At 35.4% G+C, this 25,862-nt stretch overlaps 1 protein-coding gene across 4 annotated transcripts in view; it reads left to right on the plus strand.

Annotated features, from left to right (window-relative positions):
* The window catches only part of RBM46 (RNA binding motif protein 46), a 59,073-nt gene that overhangs the window by 11,558 nt on the left and 21,653 nt on the right, over nucleotides 1-25,862 (plus strand). For all 4 annotated transcript variants that reach the window (XM_027513508.1, XM_027513507.1, XM_027513510.1 and 1 more), the window contains exons 2-4: nucleotides 2,245-2,406; nucleotides 3,295-3,762; nucleotides 4,249-5,031. In XM_027513508.1, coding sequence (XP_027369309.1) covers nucleotides 2,256-2,406; nucleotides 3,295-3,762; nucleotides 4,249-5,031 — 1,402 coding nt within the window. In that variant the 5' untranslated portion in view covers nucleotides 2,245-2,255. The remainder of the gene's footprint in view (nucleotides 1-2,244; nucleotides 2,407-3,294; nucleotides 3,763-4,248; nucleotides 5,032-25,862) is intronic.

Consider the following 25,862-nt stretch of genomic DNA (forward strand, 5'->3'; position numbering starts at 1 on the left):
CTTACTGATGTATCCCAGACTTAATGAATAGTGTCTGGCATACAGTTTGTCCTTAATAAACATTCATTGAATAAATGAATGAGTGAATTCATGTTTGCAGTCCCTGGTCAGCAGTTTGTTTTTTTTTTTTTTTATTAATTTATTACACAATAGGATTATTTTCCTAAAAGTTAACTTTAAGTATATATATTATTGTATTAATTAGATAATAAATTTATAATGCTTATATCCAAACTACTATTTTAAGCCCTTTATGCTTAATCCTGTCAGCAATCTTATGAAATAGAAACTGTTATTTTCTACTTTTAGAGACAAACTGAGGCCAAACTTGCCCAAAGCCATAGGTAATATGGGGAGGAACCAGAGATCACATCTAAGCAATCATTTAGGTACCTGAGTTTGCTCTTAATTATCATACCATGTTGCTCTTTCTATTTTAAGAAAATTAGGTTTTTATTATGTTGTGTTGCAGATCATTTCACCCCCGTTTGTAATTTTCTGCCTTCAAAATAGTTAATACTTACATAGTAAAAATGAAGTGAAAGTCTCTTAGTCGTGTCCAACTCTGCGACCCCATGGACTCTCCAGGCCAGAATATGGGAGTGGGTAGCCTTTCCCTTCTCCAGGAGATCTTCCCAACCCAGGGTTCAAACCCAGGTCCCCCACATTGCAAGCGAATTCTTTACCGTTGGAACCACCAGGGTAGTAAAAGTGATTTAGTACTATTTTTCTTTGAGGTTTTTTTGTTTATTTCTTAGAAGAGCCTTCTTGGTTCTAAGATAAAGTAAATTCACTCATTTCCCCTTTAGTTTTGATCTGTAGAAGCTTAAAGTAGTCAGGTACATATTTTTATATCATCTTGACAGCACTGAGATTTTGTCTGAAGGGGACAAAATCTCTGGAACAATGGTTAGGAACCTAGCATAGTCAGCTCTCTGTATCCATGGTTCCACAACTGCAAATTCAACCAACCTTTGATCAAAAATATTTGAAAAATAGTTCCAGAAAGTTCCTTAGACTTGAATTTGCCACACATAGTGGCATATATAGCATTTGCATTGTACTTACAACTCTTTACATTATGTTTATATTGTAAGTAATCTATAGAGATGGTTTAAGTATATGGGAAGATATGCATAGGTTAGCAGCAGCAGCAGCATAGGTTATAGGCAAACGACTATGCTATTTTATATGAAGTTTGAGCATATGTGGGTTTTGGTGTCCTTGGGAGTTCTAGAATCATACCCTGTGGATCCTGAGTGATGAAAAATGACTATGCTGATTCAGGTAAGATAAAATTGAGAACAGGCTGTGGGATATACAGGAAAAGATTGATTTCAAGAAATATTTAGAAGGGAAAATATGCAGGTTTTTGTGGCTGATCAGCTGAGTCAGAGGAAGGCCTCAGGATTAAGTTCCTGAGTTTCTGGTTGTGACAGTTTGGAGAAGGAGTAATAAATAAGCCTTGTGGTGTCATTATCAGTTGGCCAGATGAATTGATGGAGGTAAGGTAAAACAGGAAGGAACAGGTTTGGAGGATAAAATGACATTCAGTTTTAAAATATGTTGAATTCAAGATGCCAGTTAAAAATCTCATTCTTAGTGCTTGCTAGGCAAACTCAGTAGGCAATTTGATGATGACTGGTAGCTTAATACAGAGCCTTGGACTGCTGCATTTAGCTGTGAGGGTGTGTGAGCTACTTTCCTTCTATGTTGTCTTCAGAAGTGTATCATTAACACAACTGGATAGCTTGGGAGGAACCGTAAAAAGACTTTGTGGGTGTGGTGTATATGATAATGGATGTTTGTAGCTATATTTCTCATCACTCAGAAGAAAACTCATATATTTTAGAACTAAGAAGGACTTTCTCAGGTCACCTAATTTTAGCTATATCATTTTAGAATTTCTGAGTACTTTGTTACTATTTCTGCTGGCTGTTTCCTCCTCTAACTCCTTTCACTTACTCCTGTTTTCCCACTTTTGTTTTTGTTGTTCCTTTGTTTTTTTCACTTTTGCATCCCTTTCTTTGTAGCTTATGCCTTATAAAGGTACTGCTTAACTGACTAGAGACATTAAAAGAGGTTTCCAGCTTCCCCTGTAGGGAAGAACTCTGGGGCCAAGGCTTCAGTGATCTCTGAATATAGCAGCCACAACTATTCTTGGTTTTTTGCACCTAGAGAAAAGCTTCATAGGTTCCTCCTGGAGCTCTGTGTCATAAACACTTCTCTTAAACTTTGCTTTAGGAACTGCAACCATGAGTGAAGAAACTATAGATGGAACAAATGGATGCAGCAAAGTACGGACTGGTACTCAGAATGAAGCAGCATTGCTTGCTTTGATGGAAAAGACTGGATACAACATGGTTCAAGAAAATGGGCAAAGGAAGTTTGGTGGTCCACCTCCAGGTGTGGATTTTTTTATGTTCAAAAAATTGGATGTTTAATGCAGTCATTTACATTAGATATATATCTCCACAAGTATCCCAACAAATAGCTCTTTCCTTGAAACCACTTTAAGACCTCAGCAGTCATGTTTACTGTTGTGAAGGAAAAGAGGTAGATTATATTTGTTATGCGTGTCTTTCCCTGAACATTCTACTGTTGATTTAAGTAGCAGTTAAGAAATAAGTCAGGATTAGGTCAGTGGGGAAAGTGGGCTCTAGCTATGAAAGGGGAGGGCATCTGGGGAGGAATCAGAAAGAGTAACAAGTAGAGGAGTGGTGTTTATACTAGATGCAAGCAGATTATTAGATATATTGTTTTGCCTTTCTACCAATAGCCAGTACAGTTTCCTTGCTCAAAACCCTCCAGTTAACTTTCTGTGAGACAGAATCGTAGCCTCTAACGGCAGTGACGGCTGCTTTGCCTGTCATTTAACTCCTCCCTCAAGTATGCTTTTCCCATACAGACCTGCTTGCTGTGTGGTGTTCTAATATAACTAATATAAAAAGCACTTGCTTTTCCTTTTTTCTGATATATTCTCAAGGCTCATTCCTCCATTTTATTCAGATCTCTGCTTAAACCTCACATGCTTAGAAAAGAGGTACCTGATTACCAAAAATATCAACCCTTCTGTGGCTTTATTTTGCTTCATAGCACTCACTACTCATTGTCTTCTTTTTCTATTGAATATAAGCTTCATGAAGGAAGGAGGCTTCTAGTTTGTTCATTTTTGTATCCCCATTATGTATAATAGTGCATGGCATATAGAAGGCTCACAGTAAACCTGTGGAATGAATTATTGAATAGTAAACATAAATACCTTATTAGAATTTGTCTATTTTTGTCTTTCAGGTTGGGAAGGTCCACCTCCGCCTCGAGGCTGTGAAGTTTTTGTAGGAAAAATACCTCGTGATATGTATGAAGATGAGTTAGTTCCTGTATTTGAAAGAGCTGGGAAAATATATGAATTTCGACTTATGATGGAATTTAGTGGTGAAAATCGAGGTTATGCTTTTGTGATGTATACTACAAAAGAAGAAGCCCAGTTAGCCATTAGAATTCTTAATAATTATGAAATTAGACCAGGGAAATTTATTGGTGTGTGTGTAAGCTTGGATAATTGCAGATTATTTATTGGAGCTATTCCAAAAGAAAAGAAGAAAGAAGAAATCTTGGATGAAATGAAGAAAGTTACAGAAGGAGTTGTAGATGTCATTGTTTACCCAAGTGCAACTGATAAGACCAAAAATCGTGGTTTTGCATTTGTGGAATATGAATCTCACAGAGCTGCTGCTATGGCTAGGAGAAAACTAATTCCAGGTAAATGTATCCTTTTTCAAAGGTTATTTTTCTATGTTAACCTTACTATACATTTGAAAAAATAGCAGTACCTCGTAGATCAACTTATGAAGATATGTAGTGCCCTTGAAGAGGAATAGAAATTAAGAAAGTAAAACAAATGATTCTAAAAGAATATGATCCTATAAAATGAGTCATTTATAACAGTTTACTGATTTACTGAATTATACAGTTTTGTTTAGCTGTTGTTTGATAAAAATAAAAAGGACAGTACCTAATCCTTCTAATAAAGGTCTGTCTTTGAATTGTATTTGTTCTTCTGACTCTCAAAATTAATTTCACTGTAAGTCTGTCTCAGTTCACCTTAGTAAAAACTTGTGTGAATAGGAAACTAATACTTTACCAAATACATTATATGTATTTGAGTTTCTGTTTCTTTGGAGAAACAGTTTTACTTATTTTTGATTTTGATTTATTTTAATTGTCTTCAAATTTATTTTTTTACAGGAACCTTCCAACTGTGGGGCCATACCATTCAGGTGGATTGGGCTGACCCAGAGAAAGAGGTTGATGAGGAAACTATGCAGAGAGTTAAAGTTCTCTATGTACGAAATTTAATGATCTCAACTACTGAGGAAACAATTAAAGCAGAATTCAATAAATTCAAACCTGGTTCAGTTGAGCGAGTAAAGAAACTTAGAGATTATGCTTTTGTTCACTTTTTCAACCGAGAAGATGCAGTGGCTGCCATGTCAGTAATGAATGGAAAATGCATTGATGGAGCAAGTATTGAGGTAACACTGGCAAAACCTGTAAATAAAGAAAACACTTGGAGACAGCATCTTAATGGTCAGATTAGCCCCAATTCTGAAAACCTGATTGTGTTTGCTAACAAAGAAGAGAGTCACCCCAAAATTCTAGGAAAGCCGCCAGCTCTTCCAGCTCGTCTCAATGGCCAGCATAGCCCAAGCCCCCCTGAAATTGAAAGATGCACTTACCCGTTTTTTCCTGGAACAAAGCTTACTCCAATTAGTATGTATTCTTTAAAGTCCAATCATTTCAATTCTGCAGTAATGCATTTGGATTATTACTGCAACAAAAATAATTGGGCACCACCAGAATATTATTTATATTCAACAACAAGTCAAGATGGGAAAGTACTCTTGGTATATAAAATCATTATTCCTGCTATTGCAAATGGATCCCAGAGTTACTTCATGCCAGACAAACTCTGTACTACGTTAGAAGATGCAAAGGAACTGGCAGCCCAGTTTACATTACTTCATTTGGGTAAGTTTATAAGTACTTTAAACAATAGAGTAGAATATGAAATTAGAAAGTATTGTTATAGATTATTCATAAATGTATTTTGTTTGAACTCAACATTAGTGGTGAGTATTTAACATAAATTTGTGAACTCATGCTAAATTTTATTGAGACTTCTGCTTGATCTTCCTATATTTAGCTTTTTATTTATTATTTACTGGGGGGAACATTTGGTTTTGATTTACTGAGAGTTCACTATCTTAATTTATCAATTTACTGTTTTTGTAGTGACTAATCTTCATTTGAAATAATTTCTTTATAAGTTGCAGTATTTATTACTTAAACCAGTTTATAAGAATGTTTCTACATCCTTGGTGAAGTCTACATGATAATCTTTTTTTGAGAGCAGGCTTAGGCTTAAAATCAGAAGCATTTCAGATGGGTCATGTGTAGACACAGTTTATGCTCACCAATCTGGAAATCTGTCATTATTAACTCATGAAAAACAAGAAGCATCATTAAGAGATGTTTATGACCATTCTCTTTAATTTCATGCTTTTAAAAAAGTTTCTCTAAAGCATTTGAGGGATAATTAAGACACGTTTTGGGCCATATGCTAACTAAATATTTGGCCTTGTGAAGAAAGAGATGTAATGTCACTCTGGTATCTGCCTTCTGCTGTTTTTACTGTTCTGTCTTAGTCTCTCTGGACTGTCCTTCCCTTGCACTAGTTTGTTTCATTTTTTAATGCAGCTGTAGATTTCAGTTGGTTATTACTTTGTGTTTAAAATAATATTTATTAGAAGAATACTGGCTTATTGAAAGTTACAATAGAATGGAAAGGTCTCCTACTAAGGATTATAATTGCTCTTGATTATAATTGTCAATCATAGCTTAAAATTTATTTGTTATATAGTTGTAGAATCATATTACTGAATATTGCATCTGTTTAAAATTTACATTCTCAAATTTGTTAAGGAGAGGAAATTAAAAAGGAAAATCATTGTTAAAGGGAGAATAATTTTTGTACCTCATTACAGACTTGCTTATGTATCATGGCCACTCCCATGGTATTACAAATATTTTTAGGAGATTCTTATTTGGAGGTGGAGTCAGAAGTTTAGGGCTGAAGGGAGGTTCCCTACAAGAAACTTTCCAGCAGTGTTCTCAAGTATTAGTTTGGAATTTGGAAATTTTACAATCATCTAAGTTAAGTCTTAGATGTGATTTCAGTTAATGTACAAAACATTGGGTTGGCCAGAAAATTTGAGTTTTTCTGTATGATGATACATATATGTGTGCTAAAGTCACTGCAGTCATGTCTGACTCTTTGCAACCCCATGGACTGTAGCCTACCAGGCTCCTCTGTCCATGGGATTCTCCAGGCAAGAATGCTGGAGTGGTTGCCATGTCCTCCTCCAGGGGATCTTCCCAACCCAGGGGATGAACCTGCATCTCTTATGTTTCCTGCATTGGCAGGCGGATGCTTTTACCACTAGTGCCACCTGGGAAGCCTGTATGATGATAGAGAAAAACTGAAACGACCTTTTTGGTCAACTCAATAGAATCCTTCAGTTTTTCTTTTAATAAAGACAGTCTGAGTTAAAGATAAAATTAGGTGGATAGCAAATGATTAACAGTGTTCTTAGAGAAAATGGATCAAATTATTCTTTCAAAGTGGAATGTTTGGCATTCAATTGCTGAGCAAGATACTTGTGCTTGAAACGTATTTTATTTCTATATCTGTTCATTTTCTTTACAAATTTAAATTTGCAAGATTCTTAAAACTTTTTTTTTAGTTTGTCATATTTTCTATTTAGACATAGTTGACCCATCTACTTGTAAATTCCATTATTAAGATGTTTTTCACTTGAGTCCTAGGGCCATAGTTAACTCCTGTTCACCTGTAGTTCCCAAAGACAACCCCTGTTGAGTTATAGTATTTCCAACTTGAATATGTTCATTAGGGATACAGTTAGTGTCAAGGAATGAAGTTCTTAGAGGGCACAGACAATTTGCTTTAGTCTTCTTTACAGATTTTATCAACATATATCAAAACTGCTTATAATGAAAAATTGAACAGTTTCTGTTTTATTTTATTTTTCAGTTTCAGTTCATCATCAGAGACAAAAGCCAAGATCCAAATGCAAGCCAAATTTTGAATTTCATACACAAGGCTAGAGGCCTTGTCCATAGATAGTAGCACACAAACTGTGATTGACTAGAAATACTAATGAAGGCTGAGTTAAGAGGCAGCTAAGCAGGAAAAGAGAATTCAAGGAAGTGGAAGAATCAGAAATCAGAAGTCTAGAAATCTTTAATAAGAAAACAAACATCAGACCTTCAGAGGTCTTTAAAGTAGGCAGCTGGAAAGTGACACATTGCCACAAGGCAGGTTAGGAATAGGCTGAATACTGTTGGCAGTGCTTTGGCATGCTTGTTCCTTCTGTCACCATTGGGTCCTTTGGGCTTTAATGAGTTGTGCCTTTTTATGCGTGGTTTCCTTTAAATAAAGGTTGCAGAGTTTCACTGGGTGCCTCAGGGTTGAGATCAGTTGGTGATAGTGTTGTGTTTTTAGAGGGGAAGAGGTGCTGTGTTACTGATGTCCTGCATGTTTCAAGCATTAGATTGTTCCAAGATCTTGCGAGGTTGCTACTGGTTCCTGGAATTCCTCGAATGTGAGTGAAAGTGAAAGTCTCTCAGTCCTATCCGACTCTGTGACTCCATGGACTATACATATACGGTCCATGGAATTCTCTAGGCCAGACTACTGGAGTGGGTAGCCTTTCCCTTCTACAGGGTATCTTCCAAACCCAGGGATTGAACCCAGGTCTCCTGCATTGCAGGCAGATGCTTTACTATCTGAGCCACAAGGGAATCCCAAGAATATTGGAGTGGGTAGCCTATCCCTTCTCCAGTGGATCTTCCCAACCCAGGAACCGAACCGGGGTCTCCTGCATTGCAGGTGAATTCTTTACCAACTGAGCTATCAGGGAAGCCCCCTCAAATATAGTTCATTAAATATGAAATCATATTTTGGCTCTATTTTCTTGAAGAATTTGAATCTAATTTCCTAGGTAGTGAATTTAACTGCTATTAATATTTTAAGATGTTTTCTTTAGGTGTAGCATTTTATTTGCTTTGACACTCTTCTCTTTCAGTTTTGATGCTATTCTGATGCTATTAAATCTTACCTTAATGGTCTTTGGCTGTTCTATGCTATATAAACAGTCATTTGCCTTTTTGTCTCAGCTCTTTAAGAGTGTGCTTTCACTATCCACATTTGTTTTAGCTTCACTATGCCTGTTTTTCAAGTCTGAAAAATAAAAGAGAAAAAAAATAGATTTCATTTAGTTAAATGATTATTGGTGTTGAGGGACATAGAAGTTTTTTCAAGGAAGAGCAGGCATTATTTAAGTACCAAATCAGAGTACTTCTGGTGACCATTTAGTGCTCTTACTAGAATCCAAAATATTCTTGTTGCATAGTAACATAAAATGAATTTTTAAAATATTCTGGGTTTTTTTTTTGTTTCCATTTATAGTAAGCTTTATTTTAAGCAAGATAATTTACGAAAAGCTGGAAGCTGGGGTTCTTGCCAAAATTGAACCCTTATTATTATTATTTTTTACTTCAAAGATAGAGACTGTCTTCATCTTCAGGATGTCAGAGAGTAACTTCCCTGGGAACTCAGTACCCAACCAACAAGATAAGAAATTATCTGTCATTTGATTATTCAACATTAGGAAGCTGTAATAAATGGGATACTCAGTGGGTTTAAGGACTTCCCTGGTGGCTCAGCAGTAAGGAGTCTGCCTGCAATGCAGGAGATGCAGGTTCAGTCCCTAGGTTGGGAAGATCCCCTGGAGAAGAAAATGGCAACCCACTCCAGTATTTTTGCCTGGAAAATTCCAGGGACAGAAGAACCTGGCAGGCTACAGCCCATGAGGTTGCAAAGAATTGTACACGAATTAGCAACTAGACCACCACACCACCATCAGTGGGTTTAATGTGTAGAATACAGACTTGGGGGCTAGGAGATAGGTTCTATACTAAATATTTGATGTATGGAAACATCTCGGGTCATTCCATATCACATCTTTTTACATAGGCCTTTTCTGTCTCATAATTTTTATCTGTTTAATAATTGACCAGACTATCAGTGTGAATAATCCTGCTTTTCCTAAAACTTTGCCTCTGTCTTGAATCTTCCAATATTGCCATGGCTTTTCTCTGGAGTAGTCTTTGCTATTGAGGAGACAGAAATTGAGGAGATAAAGAAAAGTCCTAGTTTTGTAAGAAGAAAAGTCCTGGAGAATACTTACTGGAAGGAGGGAGGTAGCCTCAGTTAAATAATTTACTAACAAATAACTGTAGGCAAGACATTTCTCATTTCTGTGTGTGTTCATTCCTGATGCAAATGGTAGATTTTTACTTGAATGACACCTAAAACTCTTTAAAAAAAAGCAGGAGTGAAGAACCTGTCACAAACCAGCTTGTTTGTGACAGTGATTTAATTTTGTCTGAAATTTTGCACTATTGCTATGACTGATAAAATTTAATTAAAGAACAAGCTTTTTTGAATGCCTCTTTTGTGTGAATTGTACTTTACTAAGCAATCTGGACCTAAAGGTAAATAAAATACTATTCTGGCTCTTAAGGAGTCAGATCTGCTGAAGAAGGCAGAGGTGTGAACTCTACGCATAGTTACTTTGGGAACACAGAGATGTGCTTTGGTGATTTCAGTCAGATTTTTAGAATTAGAAATAGAAAATATGTGGACTTTAGTTAATATAAATTTCATTAGTTCTATTTTTTGAAACTTTGTGGATATTTTCTTTCTTTTTTAGTACAGCTATGTTGATTGTGCTTGCTTTTGCTTTTTCTCTGTGCAAGCAATGTTTTTCTTAGATGAATCCATTTTGATTTGTGTGGACTATTTTATGTGAGAATGTTCATCTTTTTTTATATATTCTGTACTTTTTTCAGCGTTCATTTTGTGGCTGACCTGAATGTTGCTTCTCATATTTGACTTTGTAATGGCATACATCATCAGAATCTAGTTTTTTCTGGTCATTGAATGCTAAAATATTAAATATATATTCTAAGCATGTGGCCGTTGTATTTGCTATCCCTTTAATATCATTAAAAGATTAGGGGATTCGGTTTTTATTTCTGTTGTCACTTGTAACTTGGTTGAAAGTTATGAAATACAAGACACAGTAAGATGAAGAAATACTATTCTGAGAAGTTTTCATCTGAAAAATAATTGGTGCTATTTTTTATGAGCTATCATTATTTCCAGATTGATGGGCAGAAATTCAAAAATAAAATTTTAACTTAAAAAATTTGCCAATAAATTGCTTTGAAACAAAGAGAAACTTCTCTAGTTTTTTAAATTTAAGAAATTTTAGGAGAAATGGACGGAGGAGCTTGGTGGGCTACAGTCCATGGGGTCGCTGGGAATTGGACACGACTAAGCAACTTCACTTTCACTTTTCACTTTCATGCATTGGAGAAGGAGGTGGCAACCCACTCCAGTGTTCTTGCCTGGAGAATCCCAGGGACTGGGGAGCCTGGTGGGCTGCCGTCTATGGGGTCGCACAGAGTCGGACACGACTGAAGCGACTTAGCAGCAGCAGCAGCAAACTAAAAATAATATGATGTTTATAGTGAAATTTTAAAATTAACTAGAAAAATTGATACTTTTAGAAAGTTAATATTTTCTTTCCAGTTTTAATTATGGATCTAACTTTTATACTATTTCAAACTTATATTTTAAAGAACAAAAGTAATTTTCTGAATTTGCTTTAAAATTCACCTAGTTAAGTGGGATGATCACCAACATTTTATACATTAATATGTTTTCATATGACCAAGTGGTGAGATGAAAATTCCATTAACTCAACTATGTGTCTTTGGACCTCTGAGAGGGCCCCGTGTTTGTGAAAATGTGTTTTTATTCCTCTTGAAACCTAGTTTGTTTTTTTCCCCCCAGAAGATCATCATTTGATATTACTCATAATTTTTTTCTTACACTTGTTTTAACGGACCATAATTTTTACGAAGTTGCTGCTGTGAGAGAAGCTTAATAATGAGTAATCAAGTAAAAGAAGCTATAGTCTCAGCTGCCAACAAAATGTGACCATGAAATGATCCACCTTTGTGTACCTCAGTGCCTTCATCTCTAAAATATCAGGGTTTTACTTGGTGACTTCTAAGGAGGTCACCTCCCCCAAATTTATGGTTTTGTTTAAAATATGATAAAAACTCTGTAAAGAACCAAAAAACAATATTTGAGTTTTTCTTTTGCATACTGAGACAGAATTCAAATAGTTTAAAATTAAGAGCTGCTTTTGTCAGAATTAACCCTTTTCTCAGTTTAATGCTCCTTTTTTCATATAATTCAAACTTATGTTTGTCTGCTTCACAGCAAAACAACTAGATTTAGAAAACGAGTTACCTATTTCATTTTCATGATGACAAGTAATTATTTTTTCTTTCCATGCATTTGTCAACTCATTATAATCAAAACCAAGATTTTATAAAACAACCTAATTACTTAGCAATTTGGAAATTGGTTTTTGTACCAGCGAATCTAGGAAATTAATGATGTATGTTAAAACATGTATGACCAGTATTTATTCCATAGTTATATTATTAGCTGACAAATTTGATCGTGTGATTTCATTTATTTTATACATTTATTTAGTCATGCTTGATCTTCTGTCCTACAGTTTCTTAGTATCTTTGGTTGATACATATCTAAAATTCTTTTTCTAATATACTAGTTTTAATAGTAGCTACTGCTTTTTAATTTATAAACTTAATGTATGATATTTAATATTTAAAAAACCTATGGTTTGTAAATTTTCTTCCAGTGTTAAAGGCCACAGTAAATTTTGCATATGTACATTCTTAGATGTCAGCAGCAACTCAAAATTTTACCACATTGTATCTCCTAAATATATTTTTCAATGTGGCTTTAAAAGAAATTTCAGTGTTGTGTTGATTTTTTTCTCTCCTCTAAGCTTTTAAACCCTCCGAAATAAGTAAGCTTTATACATGTTTTGGAGGGTTTAGAATAGTGAAACTGTGTAGAAGCTGCACTTTTGTGCCTTTATTTCTGCTTCCTACTTAATATTTAGTAGACAGTAATTACTGATGCTATAAAATGAATGGACTAGTGAATAGGGAAGCTGTTTTGGAAAAATGGTTTTATTGTGATGAATTTATTCAAGTGATCATTTGTGATTTTAACCACTTTAAAATTGCTCAATGTCAGTTGCTTCCAGGCCTTTTGGTGAGGATTAAAGGTAGTACCTGATCTTACTAGTTAATTTCAGATATATTATCTATTCTAGAGCAATTCATCCTCTGTCATAGAGTGATACATATTCTATCCAAGACCTGATAGTGTGTTACCTCTAAGAAGAGTGTACTTGCCTCTGGAGAGTCAAAAAAAATGAAAAAAACCCTAATTTCCCAGGTGGTTAGAATCTCTAAATCACCAAAATGTTAATAACAGCTTGGATTTTCTTTGCCCTTAAGTTTGAAATATTTGGTTAAAGGTCATTAGTTATATGTGGGCCTTTCCTTACAGCAAGTGACATGTGAGTTATAAAAATTATTTACAATAATTCATATTTTAAGAGAATCATTTATTTGGCTAACTGTATCTTTCTGCATTGCCTTTAGTAAATACAGTCTTACATACCACTGATAATGATTTCTACTATAAATGTATTTATAACTTCCAGTTAAAAAGCGTTATCAGAGTGTAATCATTAGAAAACATCAGTCCGCTCAATTATATTGCCTGATAATTTGATAAGTATACTCTAAGCTTCCTCATTTCTTACACGTTTAAACAGTGTAGCCTGATTTTTATACACAGAGTAATCAAGAGTAAATAAACTTGAATAAATAAAAATTTTAAACTTGAATATACAACTCGTTTCCTTTATACAATAGTTATCTATTGACCTTTACTTCATTTTTTCTTTCATGTTTTTGATTTTCCTTCGTTATATTTTCTAAGAATGTTATTTCTAGAGACGCTTTACTTTTTTTTTTTTTTTTTTGGTAATCCTCTTTTATAGGTGAATTGTTGTAAGACTGCAAGCCCATGAAATTAATTTTTCCTCTTATCTTCATTTCAGCATACATATTCCAGTCTGCTTGTTTACTGGGCAGATTAGGGAATAAGCAAATTTGCAGCCCATGTGCCATAGTGTGTATGGCTTATTCCTTCTGTGGCTGTGTTAATTTTTGATCTAAAGGTGACCAAATATGTAGTTACAGATTTAGTAAAGTTCAATTTCACCCACTATCCAAAGTAGAGCCTTTCTGGGAAACCTTTCGTAAGCCAAATAGAATAAAGCAAAGAGGCTTAGGACACAGTCTTGCTAACAGAGGCACAGAGTAAACCAAGGTAGAGCACAAATGCTCACCCACACAGTTCAGAGCTCTTGACAGCTTGACGCTGAGACACTGTCATTCTGGGGGAAGGAGCTTGCCTTTGCTGGTCTGGATGTTTAGGCTGCATGCTGTCTTTATAGTGGAATTGCTACAGAATGAATGCTAAGCACTGTTTTTGCTTTCTGCCTTTTCTCATAGAGGAAAAATCCTCTTTGTATTTCTTTTGGTTAGCAAAAACAGATACCAATGTGTAATGTAAAGTGAACTTTCAAAAAATGGGGGATACCTTTATTGGATAACTTTGGGTATAGAATTTAAAACATTCCAAGTGAGCCATTATGATTCTTTGGAAAACAGGTTTAAATTGTATTCTGCACTATAAAGTTATAATCTTTACCAAAAGCAAAATAATTCAGAGTAATGTTTATTAATTTAAATGTCTCATTTGTGTGTTCAGGTGTCTACATCTGTTTCTTTGAGAGATCACAAATCAAGTTTCCTTGAGTGATTCATAGGTGTGAAATTTAGATATACCAACTATAGAAATAATGAAGATATCAGAGCACTGGAAAGTTACTTTTTTTCTCTTAACTAGAGAGAAAGGGGAGATACTGAGCAAAAATAGGATTACTTATTCTGTGAAAGCACTCTTAGCTTCTGAAGGGTATTTACAAATATGATGAGGTATCTGTGATTTGTTTTCCTTCTTTATTTCTTCTAAGTGTTTTCTATGATTTACTGATTTTAAGATTTTTAAGTGCTTGTATTGAAATGTATCTAGGGTAACTGTGACTCTAGGATATCTGCTCTTTTTACAGTTAACTTTCTTATGCACAGTGTATTTTTAAACCTTACTTTTCCTGATTTTTAAAAATCTTTGTACCTTATTTATTTTGGCTTATTGTGGTTTATGCTACAAGCAGGGACTGGCATATTAGTGAACATGACTTGAGGAGGAGGATTAACGGCCTTTTTCATCAGTCCTCTTAGGCCTTGGCGAGTATATTGATGTCAGCCAGTCTGATTTAAATTGGTAAATAAGGCAAATTTTATTGTCTTGAGATTTTGTCTGAATTTTTAGGCAATAATGATTTTTACTTTCAATTATTTTAGTCTGATGTTGTATTTTGAAAATTTTTATATGAAAAGAAAAATTTCTATAGCCAACTAGTAAATATTTATGTTTAGATTTATCAGTAATTTGAAACCAAGTAAATTGAGGTGTTGTTGCATTGTTTAATTATATTTATCCTAGGGTTCTTTAAATACATAGTTCATTAATTCAGGGAATTTATATAAATTCTAGAGCCCTGTTATAAAAATCTGACTTAGGAAAAGGATGGAAAGATGTTTAACTTCCCCTCAGCTCAGTTTCTGTTTGGGAGAGAGCGTGTTGTCTCATACTGATGGAGCAGCCTGACCCAAGTAGAATATTAATCTTACCTTTATCTTTTCTGTTTATTTTCTACTGGTATTGGGCTATCCACCATAGTCCCTGTCTCTCCCTGAAATATATGAGGTGGTTTATTAAAAATAGGTAAAGTATGAAAGGATTCAAATCTTAAAAATTGGAGGAATTAAGTCAATGGGAAATTACAAGTAGGAAAATAAAGCCAAGCAAAACTAAACAATATATTGTTTAGGAATGAAGGAATATATGGCAGAACTATAAAGGAAAGCCAGAGAATGGTTAACACTTAAAAATTAAGATCATAATTACTTTAAGGATTAAGAGGAGAGATTGAAAGTGATGCAAGAGATTTCGAAGGTATTGATGATTTTCTATTTCTAAACCTGTGTGATGAGTGCATGTTTTTATTTTTAAAATTATGTTGGCTGAACAAGGACCTACTGTAAAGCACAGGGAACTTTGCTTAATGTTATATAGCAATAAAAATTGTTTTTATGTATAGAATTTTCTAGGCAAGATTACTGGAGTGGGTTTACCATTTCTTATTTCAGGGGATCTTCCCGACCAGCATCTCTCGCGTCTCCTGCCACTGCACCACCTTGTTAACGTGAATGTTCATGCAGCAAATATTTATTGAACACTGTGCTCTCTGTGAAGTCCTGAGGGTCACTGTAGTGAATCACACACAGCTGCTGCCTTCATAGAATTCACATTCTATTGAGGGAGACAATTATTCAGTTACAGTTCTGATAAACACTATGGGGTGTTACGAGAAAATATAATTGGATGACCTGAGATGAGAGGGTCAGGAAATAGTACATTGCATTTTAGAATTACAGCAAAAGGAAGTTCAGTTCTTTAAATTTAGGATAACATACAGGCAACATTGAATATAAGAACATGGCACTCAGCTGAATTTCCTCAATTCACATCCCAGCTTCATTACTTTCTTGGAAAAGTTACGTTTTTTTTTTTTTTTGAATATTCTTTTTTTTTTTTTTTAATTTTATTTTATTTTTAAACTTTACAGTATTGTATCAGTTTTGCCAAATATCGAAATGAATCCGCCACAGGTATACATGTGTTCCCCATCCTGAACCCTCCTCCCTCCTCCCTCCCCATACCATCCCTCTGGGTCGTCCCAGTGCACCAGCCCCAAGCATCCAGTATCATGCATCACTTGATCCTCTCTGTACTTGAGTTTCCTCATCTGAATGTTAAGAATATTTATCTCATAGAGTAATTATATGTATTAAATGAGTTAAAATTGTAAAGGGCCCACAGCAGTGCCTTTTATATTAAAATATACTGTATAAGTATTAAAAATCTTTATTCAGAAAACAGATCCAGGACAACAGATTTTCCAATCATGTATAATAATGAATTTTATTAGTAATAATAGTAGTTAAGATTCTTGGAGTGTTTACTGTATATTAGGTACTGTGCTAAATGCCTTTACATGATACTACATTATTTTGTAAACTCTTTGAGGTGCTATAGATATTATTTTTATGTCTTTTTATATAGATATAATTTTATTTTTATGTAGATAATATTATTTGTATAATAAATATTTATTATATTTTATGTCACCTTTTTTTAATAAGTGAAGAAACCAAGGCTTTAGTAGACTGAGTAATTTGTTCAGGATCCCCCAGTTGTCTAAGAAGTTGTGCTCTTAACTGCTCTTTTTTGTTGTTCCATCGCTCAGTTGTGTCCGACTCTTTGCAACCCCATGGACTGCAGCTTGCCAGGCTTCCCTGTCCTTCACTATCTCCTGGAGCTTGCTCAAACTCATGTCCACTGAGTCAGTGATGCCATCCAACCGTCTCATCCTCTGTTGCCCTTTTCTGCTCGTGCCCTCAGTCTTACCCAGCATCAGGGTCTTTTCCAGTCAGTTGGCTCTTAGCATCATGTGGCCAAAGTATTGAAGCTTCAGCTTCAGCGTCAATCCTTCTAATGAATATTCAGGGTTGATCTTTAGGATTGACTGGTTTGATCTCCTTGCTATCCAAGGGACTCTCAAGAGTCTTTTCCAGCACCACAGTTCAAAAGCATCAGCTCTCCAGCACTCAGCCTTCTTTATGGTCCAACTCTGACATTTCTATATGACTACTGCAAAAGCCATGGCTTTGACTATACAGACCTTCGTCAGCAAAGTGATGTCTCTGCTATTTAATATGCTGTCTGGGTTTGTCTTAACTACTGTTCTTATTTAACTACATGTTCCCAGTGAAAAACTGACCTTTGTGTAATGTTAAACATTTGATGACAGATCTGAATTTGGGGAAAATTATTGGCAAGTTAGTCTTCTAAAACTTAAAATATAGTGTAATGGGCTTTTGTATTTCATGCTTTGCCTGCTTTTCAGAGACAGGTTTATCTTCCTAGTCCAACAAGCCCATATTCCCATTCACTCCTTGTATTAATAGTGTGCACCTAAGATACCTGTTTGAATCCTAAATAAATCATTCAAGTTACCGAGGAGTTGTGAACATACATTGTTTACAAATGAGCTTGAGATTTTTAAGTTTCCTCTGGGGTAAGCATTGCCAGCTGGTCACATATGTGACATGCTGGCAGAAGAGACTTGCCTTTTTTTTTTTCCCCTTCATCAGATACTAGACAGAATTTCAAATAGGCAAAGTCTGTTTAGGTCTGTTCATGGTATGTTGTTGCTTGGTATCCTCATTTTGCTTTTGTATTGTGCTCAGATGTCACAGCCGTATGTAACTCACCCGTGTAACTTATCACTGCAGTTATGTCTGCTGTTGCTTTTATCATCATCTCCTTGCTCAGGAGCCTACAGTGGCTTGCTGTTACCATGTATAGCATATCACGTCCTCTGAACTCCATATTCTCTTGTTCGGAATTCTCAGTTGTTTGTCCCCATCTTACCTAACAATAGATAGTATCTTCTGCCACTTTGAATCATTTTTCTTTTATATATTATTCTATCTTGATAGTAACTATTATATTGTGTGGTTTTATTTTTTTAATTATAAGTGATTAACTTTTCATTTATCTGTACTAATTCTTTTTTTAACTTACTACATTACATACAAACTGAAAAGTATGCACAGTTCCCGACTGAAAGCTTTGTGAATTACCACAGAGGGAGCACATGAGTGTAACCACTAGTGTGTGCTCAGTGGTTTCAGTCGTGTCCGACTCTTTGCAGCGCCATGGGCTGTAGCCTCCCAGGCTTCTCTGTCCATGGAATTTTCCAGGCAAGAATACTCAAGTGTGTTGCCATTTTCTCCTCCAGGGGATCAACTTGTGTCTCTTTAAAGAGTCTCCTGCTGGCCGGCAGGTTTTTTACCACTAGTGCCACCAAGGAAGCTGTAACCACTAGGGGAAGACCAAGTACCAATACCCTAGGATGGTCCTCTGTGCTCCTACTCGGCTATCTCTGTTCCCAAAGGAAACTCATCTTCTGACTACTTCTGTTTTTGAAATTTGTACAGAATTTTGTATATTTTTGTCTGGCTTATTTTGACATGTTTATTCAATTGGCCTGTGTTGTTACATGTACTGTCTTCTGTGTAAGGATTCCATCAGAATCATACAGTTTGCTATTTCTGTTGTTAGAAATTTGAGTGCTTCATATTTGAGCTGTTTGAATAACGATGCTGTGAATATTCTTGTACATGGTGGGTTTTTCTGGTGTACATTTGAATGCATTTCTGTTGAATACACAGGCATAAATGTGGTAGGTAATATTTTTAAAATTTGAGTGCATATGTGCTAAGTCACTTGAGTCATATCCTGTTCTGTGTGATGCTATAGACTGTAGCCTGCCAGGCTCCTCTATCCATGGAATTGTCCAGGCAAGAATGCTGGAGAGGTTGCCATGCCCTCCTCCAGGGGATCTTCTGGACCCAGGGATTGAACCTGAGTCTCTTAGGTCTCCTGCCTTGGCAGGCAGGTTCCTTACCACTAGTGCCACCTGGGGAGCCTTTAAAACTTGAGCAGATAAGGCCAAACAGTTTTCCAAAGTGATTATATCAATTTATACTTTACTGGAAGTGCATGGGTTTCAGTTGTTCCATATCCCTACCACCACTTTGGACATTATTATTAGTCTTTTGATATTGGATACTCTGGCTAGATACATATTGCTGTCTCATTACGATTATAACTTCTGTATCACTGTTGAGTAATGGATAGTGAGCATCTTTTAATAAGATTATAGGGCATTAAGATATCCTTTTGATGAAATGTCTCGTTTTAAATCTTTTGTCCCTTTTTTATATTGGATTGTTTGTTTTTTCTTTTTTAAAGTACAAGCCCTTTGTTGGATATATACTTTATAAATACCTTCTTCCACTGGTGGCTTACCTTTCTACTCTCTACATGATATACTTTGAAAAAGACAGAAGTTCTTAATTTTAATGTGGTTTACTTGATCAGTCCTTAAAAGTTGGTACTGTTTGTGCCCTGCTTAAGAAATCTTTGCTTACCTCAAGGTGATAAAATATTCTCTTGTATTATCTTTTAGAAATTTCTATCTTTCAAGTTTAGTGAGGTTGTGAAGTATGCATTGTATGTATATGTAGGTATACGTTTACATATATATTGGTGTAAGTCTTACTCTAGATTCTATATTCCCTTCCATTGATTTATTTTATTATAGTATCTTAATTATGAAAATCTTGATATTTAGTATTTTTTTCTTTTTTCTTTTCTTCACAATTACCTTGACTCATGTTAGCTTTTATAGTTCCATATAAATTTTAGAATCAATTGTAAATTTTCACCAAAAATCCTACTAGGCATTTGATTGGAATTGAATGTGTAGCTCCAATTGTGATGAAATGACATTTTTATAATATTGGGCTTTCTGATCCATGAAACTTATAGATCTATCCATTTATTTAGACTTTTGTTTAATTTCTGTAAACACTCAATAGTTTATAAGTGTTTGTGTAAATATCTCCTACATCTTTTATCAGATTTATTCCTGAGTCTTAATGTTTTTCACTGACATTGTAAATGCTGCCTTTTATTTTGATTTCTAATTGTTCCTATTTATATAAATACAATTTACTTATTATGTATTGAATAATGCTATTTATTTGAGTATAATGGTTTGGCTCTATATCATTTAAAATTTTCCTACTTACACAGTCATATCAACCACAAAAAAAATGGGAATTTTGTCCTCCTTTTCTGTCCTTTCACTTTTCTTTTTTCCTCTTGCCTTATTGCACTGGCTAGAACCACTTATCCAGCCTTGACTACAAATAAGGATAGAAGGCATTCTTAAATCCTTTCAGTATTTCTCGTATAAGCTATGATGTTTACTGTGGTTCTTACAGAAGCCCTTTATCATGGCCTTTCTATTCCTAGTTTGCTCAGAGGTTTTATCACAAATGGGCAATAAAGTTTTTCTGCATCTATATGGATAATTATATCATTTTATCTATTCTTTTAATGTTAACTGCATTGATTGATATTTGAATGTGACACCAGTCTTGAATTTCTTAAATAAACCCAGTTGGATCATGGTATACATTATCCTTTTTATATATGCTAAATTTCATTTTTATATTTTCTTTAGGATTTTTAGATCTGTGTTCATTAATGAGATTGGCCTATACTTTTCCTCATAAAAACATTTACTAAATTTTTTCTCTTTTAATGTTCTATGGAAGAGTTTGGTTGGCATTGTATGTATATTTTTGGATATGTGGAATATGATTTAAGAAGTCATCTTAGAGTTTTCAGCCTTTCTTTTATTACACTGGGTACATTTCAAGGCTACAAACTGCCCTTTTAAGTGTGGTTATAGCTGTGTCACATATGTCTTGATGTCATTGATTGTTATCATTATTTATTTGAAAATACTTCATTTTGATTTCACATGAGTATAAATTTTAAACATATGAAGATTTCTATAGTTATGTTTTAGTTTTTTTATTTTACTATGATCAAAAAGTATATTATGGATCATTTCGTACTTTGTCTTTTGTTTTTTAATGATTAATTAAATAATTCATACCTGATTAAAAAAATGTATTTCCAGTTGCTAATTGCAGTGTATTTAGTTTGCTAGGGTTGCTGTGGCAAAGTACAACAGTCTGTTTGACTTGAGCAACAGAAGTTTATTTTTCCGTAGTTTTGGAGTCTAGAAATAAGTTGGTTCCCTCTAAAGTTGGTAGGGGAGAATTTACTTGCACCTTTTAGCTTCAAGTATTTGCCAGCAGTCCTTTAATTCTTTGGCTTCTAGATGCATTACTCCAACCTCTGCCTCTGTTGAGTAAGATTATCTTCTCCTGTATCTTTCTGTGTCTTCATGAGGCAGTTTCTTCTCTATGTTTCTCTGTTTCTATCAGGATATCCAGCATATTAGATTGAGTCCCTGCTATGGGCTTCCCCAATGCCTCAGCAGGTAAAGAATCTGCCTGCAATGCAGGAGACACAGGAAATGCATGTTTCGATCCCTGGGTCGGGAAGATCCCCTGGAGGAGGAAAATGGCGATGCACTCCAGTATTCTTGCCTGAACAGTTCCATGGACAGAGGAACCTGGTGGACTACCGTCCATGGGGGTCACAAAGAGTCGGGCCCTGTTGACCAGCTGAGCACATACTACTCCAGTATGACCTCATCTTGACTAATTACATTTGTGATTAACCTGTTTCCATTTGAGGTCCCATTATGAGGTGCTAGGGATTAGGACTTCAGCATACCATTTTGGGGCACACGATTTAACTCATAAATTAGCCCAGGTTTACTAACCATGTGTAAAATCTTTCATCTTTCATGTTTTTCTGGTGCTTATTCTATTACTGTGAGAGTGTTGTGAAGATTACCCATTGTGACTACAAATTTGGCTTTTCCTCTTTTTGATTCTGTCAGCTTTTGCTTTATATAATTTTAGGTTGTATATTTTTAGGTACATAGAAACCTAGAATTGCTATGTTTTTCTGGTGAAGTGTACATTTTATTATTATACTGTGTCATTCTATCTCTATTATGCATTGCTGTTGTTTTGTTCAGTGGCTATGTTGTGTCTGACTCTGCAACCCCACAGACTGCAGCACACCAGACTTCCCTGTCCTCTGTCTCTCAGAGTTTGCTCAAACTCCGGTCCATTGGGTTGGTGACACCATCCAACCATCTCATCCTCTTTTGCCCCCTTCTCCTCCTGCCCTTATCTTTCCCAGCATCAGGGTATTTTCCAATGAGTTGGCTCTTCTCATCAGGTATTGGAGCTTCACCTTCAGCATCAGTCCTTTCAATGAGTAGTCAGGGTTGATTTCCTTTAGGATTGACTGGTTTGATCTCCTTGCTGTCCAAAGGACTCTCAGGAGTCTTCTCTGGCACCACAATAAAGAAGCATCAATTTCAGCCTTCTTGATAGTCTCTCATATCTATACATGACTACTGGAAAAACCATAGCTTTAACTTTATGCACCAAAAGTGATGTCTCTGCTTTTTAATAGACTGTTTAGGTTTGTCATAGCGTTTCTTCCAAGGGGCAAATGTCTTTTAATTTTGTGGCTGCAGTCACCATCTGCAGTAATTCTGAAGCCCAAGAAAATAAAATCTACTGCTGTTTCTACTTTTTCACCATCTATTTGCCATGGAGTGATGGGACTGGATGCTATGATCTTAGTTTTTTGAAGTTGACTTTTAAGCCAGCTTTTTCACTCTCCTCTTTTCACCCTCATCAGGAGGCTCTTTAGTTCCTCTTCATTTTGTGATCAGAGTGGTATCTGCATATCTGAGGTTATTGATATTTCTCTTGGCAATCTTGACTCCTATCATTCTTTCCTGCCTTAAATAATACTTTGATATTAACATAGGTTTCCAGGCTTTCTTTTGATTAGGGTTTCACACATTTATTTTCTTCTATTTTTAAACTTTTACTTTCCCTGTATCTTAGTTTTAAGGTGACCCCAGTGTAGAGTTAGTGTTGTTTTTGTTGCTGACATTTGGTTTTGTTGAAAGTCTATGTTTTAAGTGTTTGATCAGCTTGCATTTAATGTACTTACACGAATGTTAAGAATTAAGTTTGTCTTGCCCTTTGCCTTCTATTCCTTGTTCTGAGTCCTTGTGTACTCTTCCCCTTTTCACCTTTCTTGCCTTCTTGTAATGGATTATTTGCTTTTTTTCTGTCTTCCTCTTTTAGCTATATTAGTCATAGAGTCTTTATTATTCTAGTTTTAACCTTGTAGCCTCCACAATGTATTCTTTTTGGGGGGTTGCACCGCCTGGCATGCAGGATCTTTGTTCCCTGACCAGGGATTGAACTCACAAGCCCTGTGGTGGAAGTCCAGAGTCTTAACCATTGAACCACCAGGGGAGCCCCCAACATGTATTCTTAAGTTACTGAAATCTAATATTAATTAGTGCTTTTATTCCATTTCAGACAATGCAAGGGCCTTAATACACTCTAACTTATTAAATGTTCTCTTCCAATTTTTTGTAGTATCTTGATATTTCCGTATGTCTTAAGACTATGTTTTAACCCCCACATACCTAATTATAATAGTTTTTAGTTAACATAGATTTGTACTGTTTATATATCATTTCCTTTGCTCTTTATTTTCTGATATTACCAAGCATTAACTATGATTAATTCTTTATTCTGCTCAAAGAATATTCATTTGTGTTTTCTTTGGTATGAATATGCCAGTGACAGGTTACCTCAGTTTGTTTGCCTGACTATGTCTTTAATTCATCTGCCATTTGAAAGGGTATTTTTACTATACCAACTGTTACTTTCCATTAATTCCTTGAGGTTATTAATGCCATTCAGTCTTCAGGCTTCTGTTGTTTCTGTTGAGAGGTCAGCTGAAATTTGCTTTTACTCCTTTATTTATTTTAATTGGAGGCTGATTACTTTACAATATTGTGGTGGTTTTTGCCATACATTGACATGAATCAGACGGCTATACATGTGTCCCCCATCCCGAACCCCTCCTCCCACCTCCCTCCCCATCTCATCCCATCCTTCTGGGTCATCCCAGTACACCGGCTTTGAGTGCCCTGTTTCATGCATTGAACCTGGACTGGCGATGTATTTCACATATGGTAATATACATGTTTCAGTGCTATTCTCTCAAATCATCCCACCCTTGCCTTCTCCCACAGAGTCCAGAAGTCTGTTCTTTATATGTGTGTCTCTTTTGTTGTCTCTCATATAGTGTCATCGTTACCATGCATTAGTATACTGTATTGGTGTTTTTCTTTCTGACTTACTTCACTCTGTATAATAGGCTCCAGTTTCATCCACCACATTAAAACTGATTCAAATGCATTCTTTTTAATAGCTGAGTAATGTTCCATTGTGTATATGTCCCACAGCTTTCTTATCCATTCGTCTGCTGATGGACATCTAGGTTGCTTCCATGTCCTGGCTATTATAAACAGTGCTGCAGTGAACACTGGGGTACACGTGTCTCTTTCAATTCTGGTTTCCTCAATGTGTATGCCCAGCAGTGGAATTTCTGGGTCATATGGCAGGTCTATTTCCAGTTTTTTAAGGAATCTCCATACTATTCTCCATAGTGGCTGTACTAGTTTGCATTCCCACCAACAGTGTAAGAGGATTCCCTTTTCTCACACCCTCTCCAGCATTTATTGTGTGTAGACTTTTTGATAGCAGCCATTCTGACTGTTGTGGGCTAGTCCCTCATTGTGGTTTTGATTTGCATTTCTCTGATAATGAGTGATGTTGATCATCTTTTCATGTGTTAGCCAGCCATCTGTATGTCTTCTTTGGAGAAATGTCTATTTAGTTCTTTGGCCCATTTTTTGATTAGGTCCTTTATTTTTCTGGCATTGAGCTGCAGGAGTTGCTTGTATATTTTTGAGATTAATTCTTTGTCGGTTGCTTCATTTGTTATTATTTTCTCCCACTCTGAAGGCTGTCTTTTCACCTTGCTTATAGTTTCCTTCTTTGTGCAAAAGCTTTTAAGTTCACTTAGGTCCCATTTGTTTATTTTTGCTTTTATTTCCATTACTCTAGGAGGTGGGTCATAGAGGATCTTGCTGTGATTTATGTTACAGAGTGTTATGCCTATGTTTTCCACTAAGAGTTTTATAGTTTCTGGTCTTACATTTAGGTCTTTAATCCATTTTGAGTTTGTTTTTGTGTATGGTGTTAGAAAGTGTTCCAGTTTCATTCTTTTACATGTAGTTGACAAATTTTCCCAGCACCACTTGTTAAAGAGATTGTCTTTTCTCCATTGTATATTTTCTCCTCCTTTGTCAAAGATAAGGTGTCCATAGGTGCGTGGATTTATCTCTGGGCTTTCTATTTTGTTCCAGTGATCTATATATCTGTCTTTGGGCCAGTTTCACACTGTCTTGATGACTGTAGCTTTGTAGTATAGTCTGAAGTCAGGAAGGTTGATTCCTCCAGTTCCATTCCTCTCTCTCAAGATTGCTTTGGTTATTCAAGGTTTTCTCTATTCCCATACAAATTGTGAAGTTATTTGTTCTAATTCTGTGAAAACTGCCATTGTAGCTTCATAGAGATTGGAGTGAATCTATAGATTGCTTTGGGTAGCATACTCATTTTCACTATATTGATTCTTCTGATCCATGAGCATGGTATATTTCTCCATCTATTAGTGTCCTCTTTGATTTCTTTCATCAGTGTTTTATAGTTTTCTATATATACATTTTTCTTTGTTTGATTCTTTAGGTAAATGTATTCTTAAGTATTTTCTTCTTTTTGTCACAATGGTGAATGGGATTGTTTCCTTAATTTCTCTTTATCTGTTTTCTCATTGTTAATGTATAGGAATGCAAGGGATTTCTGTGTATTAATTTTATATCCTGCAACTTTACCATATTCATTGATTAGCTCTAGTAATTTTTCGGTGGTGTCTCTAGGGTTGTCTATGTAGAGGATCATGTCATCTGCAAACAGTGAGGGTTTTACTTCTTCTTTTGCAATATGGATTCCTTTTATTTCTTTTTCTTCTCTGCTTGCTGTGGCTAAAACTTCCAAAACTATGTTGAATAGTAGTGGTGACTACTTGTCTTGTTCCTAACTTTAGGGGA

This window comes from Bos indicus x Bos taurus, chromosome 17, assembly GCF_003369695.1.
Source record: "Bos indicus x Bos taurus breed Angus x Brahman F1 hybrid chromosome 17, Bos_hybrid_MaternalHap_v2.0, whole genome shotgun sequence".
NCBI classification, from domain to species: domain Eukaryota; kingdom Metazoa; phylum Chordata; class Mammalia; order Artiodactyla; family Bovidae; genus Bos; species Bos indicus x Bos taurus.